This window comes from Mus caroli, unplaced genomic scaffold, assembly GCF_978045245.1.
Source record: "Mus caroli unplaced genomic scaffold, Mus_caroli_1 scaffold_15, whole genome shotgun sequence".
In the NCBI taxonomy this organism is placed as follows: domain Eukaryota; kingdom Metazoa; phylum Chordata; class Mammalia; order Rodentia; family Muridae; genus Mus; species Mus caroli.
Window position 1 is genome coordinate 14,847,690 of NW_028227270.1, and position 4,879 is coordinate 14,852,568.

General features: G+C 39.8%; 1 protein-coding gene across 1 annotated transcript; it reads left to right on the forward strand.

Moving 5' to 3' along the window:
• Positions 1 to 2,766: 2,766 nt before the first annotated feature.
• LOC147000862 (sentrin-specific protease 8-like) lies at positions 2,767 to 4,566 on the forward strand. The gene is given in 2 exon segments (XM_085830860.1): positions 2,767 to 3,568; positions 3,571 to 4,566. Coding segments are annotated over 2 exon segments (663 nt in total). The 5' UTR covers positions 2,767 to 2,934; the 3' UTR covers positions 3,600 to 4,566.
• The last annotated feature ends 313 nt before the right edge of the window (positions 4,567 to 4,879 follow it).

The following is a 4,879-nucleotide window of genomic DNA, read 5'->3' on the forward strand; positions in this document are numbered from 1 at the left end:
AACAAAGAATTCTCACCTGAGGAATACGGAATGGCAGAGAAGCACCTGAAAAAATGTTCAACATCTTTAATCATCAGGGAAATGCAAATCAAAACAACGCTGAGATTCCACCTCACACCAGTCAGAATGGCTAAGATCAAAAATTCAGGTGACAGTAGATGCTGGCTAGGATGTGGAGAAAGAGGAACACTCCTGCATTGTTGGTGGGATTGCAAGCTTGTACAAGCACTCTGGAAATCAGTCTGGCAGTTCCTCAGAAAATTGGACATAGTACTACCAGAGGATCCAGCAATACCTCTCCTGGGCATATATCCAGAAGATGTCCCAACCGGTAAAAAGGACACATGCTCCACTATGTTCATAGCAGCCCTATTTATAATAGCCAGAAGCTGGAAAGAACCCAGATGTCCCTCAACAGAGGAATGGATACAGAAATTATGGTACATTTACACAATGGAGTACTACTCAGCTATTAAAAAGAATGAATTTATGAAATTCCTAGCCAAATGGATGGACCTGGAGGGCATCATCTTGAGTGAGGTAACACAATCACAAAGGAACTCACACAATATGTATTCACTGATAAGTGGATATTAGCCCAAAACTTAGGATACCCAAGATATAAGATACAATTTGCTAAACACATGTAACTCAAGAAGAATGAAGACCAAAATGTGGACACTGTGCCCCTTCTTAGAATTGGGAACAAAACACCCATGGAAGGAGTTACAGAGACAAAGTTTGGAGCTGTGATGAAAGGATGGACCATCTAGAGACTTCCGTATCCAGGGATCCATCCCATAATCGGCTTCTAAACGCGGACACCATTGCATACACTAGCAAGATTTTGCTGAAAGGACCCAAATATAGCTGTCTCTCGTGAGACGATGCCGGGGCCTAGCAAACACAGGAGTGGATGCTCACAGTCAGCTATTGGATGTATCACAGGGCTCCCAATGCAGAAGCTAGAGAAAGTATCCAAGGAGCTGAAGGGATCTGCAACCCTATAGTTGGAACAACATGATGAACTAACCAGTACCCCGGAGCTCTTGTCTCTAGCTGCATATGTATCGAAAGATGGCCTAGTCGGCCATCAATGGAAAGAGAGGCCCATTGGATTTGCAAACTTTATATACCCCAATATAGGGGAATGCCAGGGCCAAAAGAATGGGAATGGGTGGGTAGGGAAGTGGGGGGCGCTATGGGGGACTTTTGGGATAGCATTGGAAATGTAATTGAGGAAAATATGTAATAAAAATATTAAAAATTAAAAAATATATATATATACTACCTAAAACATGCCAGCTGTCTGAAAGGGGTAAAAAAGTTTCCTTGAGAAGTTGGAGATTTGACATTCACCACTGGATTCAAAGCTAACGCACAGCCTTTTATTCTACAGAAGCCCTTGTCAATCTTTACTCTCATGAATCATTTGAATACAACCGTCTGAAAGCTTTTTAAAAATGCCTTAAGGGTATTAGCACTTTGCTCTAGAGTGGGAAGAATTTATTTTAATGTTTTGATCACATGTTTTCAAATTTAGAGTTTGATTTTATTTCCCCAATTATATTCCTCTAATTTCTGGCTTTGATGTGAAATAGAGGATTTGTATTTTGATGGAGAAAGATGTTCAGAGGTAATGAGTCTCTTGTTAGAAAGACCACTAAGAAGATTAACACATTATATAACTTTGTTTTATAACGGCTACAACAATCCCCACATATTTATACATGCAAATTTAACAGTTTTTATATTTAGTTGGCCTGGGAGATTAGGATGTTGGTGGATAATAACTTTCATTGTAGCTTTGAGAGAAACATTTTATTGTAATGGGCTAGAATCACACTCTTGCATTAGAGCTTTTGGGTTCTGTTTCTCAATGGTTCAGACTGCTTTTCATAATTAGTTTCAAACTTAATCACATAAAATTTGAGAGGAAAAAGTAATGACATATGTGAATTTTGCATCTGAATACATTTTAAGCTGTTTGGCATAGACCTTTGATAACATGTTAAGGCAGAGATGCTCAAATGAAGAAATAAAGGGATTTACAACTTTGAAGTAGCAGAAGACTTATATTACTCCTATATCTTCCCTAATTGGAGACCTAGAAGGTTGTCTTTAAGTGTAGAGTAAAGGTGGATGGGCAGACATTGAATTAGATATTTTGCTACATAGAAATTCCTAATGTATGGAAGATACTTGTGGAGAGACAGCTTGGTGCAGACAAAAATCTAACTGAATTTATCTATGCATAAAGAATACCAATCAGTAAGGCAGTGAGCTGGTTGGCTTTACTTTTCAACTTGACACAACCTGGAAAGAGACTCGTAATGAGGGATTATCTATATTGGGTTGTCCTGAGTGTGTGTATAGGACTGTCTTAAGGTAATTAATGTATGAAGACCCAGTCTACTGTGGGTGGCACCATTCTCTGGGTAGGGGGCCCAGAACTGTGTAGGAGTGGATAACGCAAGTGAGCATAAGCAAGCAAGCAAGCAAGCAAACAAACAAATGGGGATATATATATATATATATATATATATATATATATATATATATCAGTTTACTCCTGATTATAGACTTGATGTGACAAGCTGCCTTGACTTTCCTGTATGGACTGTAGCCTGGAAGCCAAAGAAACCCTTTTCCAAAAGTTACATTTTGTCAGGGTATTTTAGTACAACAACAGAAACAAAACTAGAATAGGTAGATCTCAATGTTCCCTTAAAAATACTAAATTCACTTTCCGGCCAGTACAGAGCTCCCTGAAGGCTGGTTGGGTTGGTGAGGCCTGAGGAATAGCCCTGGCTTTCCTGGAACTGGTTCTCTAGACCATGCTAGCGTCAAACTCACAGAGACCCACCTGCCTTACCAATCAAGTGCTGTGAACTAGAGCTTCTGGAATTTCTGAGAATCCCTGCTCAATACAAGATGGACCCTGTGGTCTTGAGTTATATGGACAGTCTATTGCGGCAATCAGATGTCTCACTATTGGACCCTCCAAGCTGGCTCAACGACCACATTATTGGGTTTGCCTTTGAATACTTTGCCAATAGTCAGTTTCATGACTGCTCAGACCATGTCTGCTTCATCAGCCCTGAAGTCACCCAGTTCATTAAGTGCACCAGCAGCCCTGCAGAAATTGCCATGTTCCTTGAACCCCTGGATCTTCCCCACAAAAGAGTGGTATTTTTAGCCATCAATGATAATTCTAACCAGGCAGCTGGAGGTACCCACTGGAGTTTGTTGGTTTATCTCCAAGATAAAAATAGCTTCTTTCATTATGATTCCCATAGCAGGAGCAACTCAATCCATGCAAAGCAGGTAGCAGAGAAACTGAAGGCTTTCTTAGGGAGCAAAGGAGACAAACTGGTCTTTGTGGAAGAGAAAGCCCCAGCTCAACAGAACAGCTATGACTGTGGGATGTACGTGATATGTAACACCGAGGCCTTGTGTAAGAATCTCTTTAGACGACAGCCAGAATCCCCACTGCAGCTACTCACCCCAACATACATCACAAAGAAGAGAGGAGAATGGAAAGATCTAATTGCCAGACTTGCTAAAAAAACGAAGTAGCTACTGAAGAATGCTTGTGATGTTTGAAGTCTGGTCTTTCTGCCTTTCTCTATGGTGACAGCCTCAGTGCCTGAGGGAAAACCACTAGTAGATGAAAGTTTACAATTCCTGCTTCTTTATTGTTCTGAAAGAATGTCATCCTCTGTGTTCTCTGAATGGGAAGTTTCACTGTAACCCTGAGGAAAGCGGTACATTCTGTGGAAATGTCTTGAACTTACGTACCAAAACCTTAGTAACAAACCACTCACTACCCAGTTTCAAGTAAGAGCTTTCTTTTCTTGTTGGTATAAAACTATTATCCCTTTTGGTCTCCCTTCCTTGTTGGCTTATTCCAAAGAAGTGATGTTCCAAAGCAAACCAATAACATGAAGTCTAAAGACATGCACGAAGAAAACAGCAGAAGAACCAACATCTTTGTTTCACAGCCATAGTGAGAGAGGCATCCGACTGGAGGTGGATCATTACCTAACTCCACTTATAGCCTTTGGTTTATAAAAATAAGGCATTCTCTGGTGCAAAGGCTTTCCCGTCTGCAAATACTTAATAAAGATGACTTTAGCTCATCTTTATCTATTTCCTGGAATGCTTTAAGAACATGGAACTTCATTAAAATAAATGGCTGTGGATTGGGAACATAACTTTGAGGAAGAGCACCTGCTGTGGTATGCAGGAAGCCTTGAACTCAATTCCAAATTGCAGTAAATAAAAACAAAACAAAACCACCTGCTGGTGTGTGGTGCATCTCTGGTTTCCCTGAGTGAGTGGGTGACTCAGCTCTAAGTGATGATGACTTTGTCTTTACATGGATGTAGTCCCTCCCTTTAACTAACATGCTTTAGTTCTCAAGCTCACAGGATCACCAACCAAGACTAGCTGTTATTTCAGACATGTTCTACTTTTGGTAGATAGAGCTTTTACACTAATCTAGCAGAGTTGTTTTCAGGTATGTTGTGGTAATCTCCATACTATTAATGATCTAAAACATAGGAGCAGTTTAGTTTTTAAATATAAAGGGAAAAATGTCACCTTCCTCAAACTTAATCCAAAAAGTAAATGGTATAACTTTAAAATATGGAAACAAGAGTAAAATGAAATATTACTCCCCACAAAGCTATTGATAAATTTTTCTAGTTGTTTCAAGTAATTAACACAAGAAGTTGGGCACACATAATAATTAGACCCCGATAACAATTTGCAATGTATATGGGATGTAAAACACGAAAGATGTGATTCACTCACTGAAACTGACTTCAGCTACTTCTCCACTCTAACCCTGACCCCAGCCTTCATAACCCAAAAT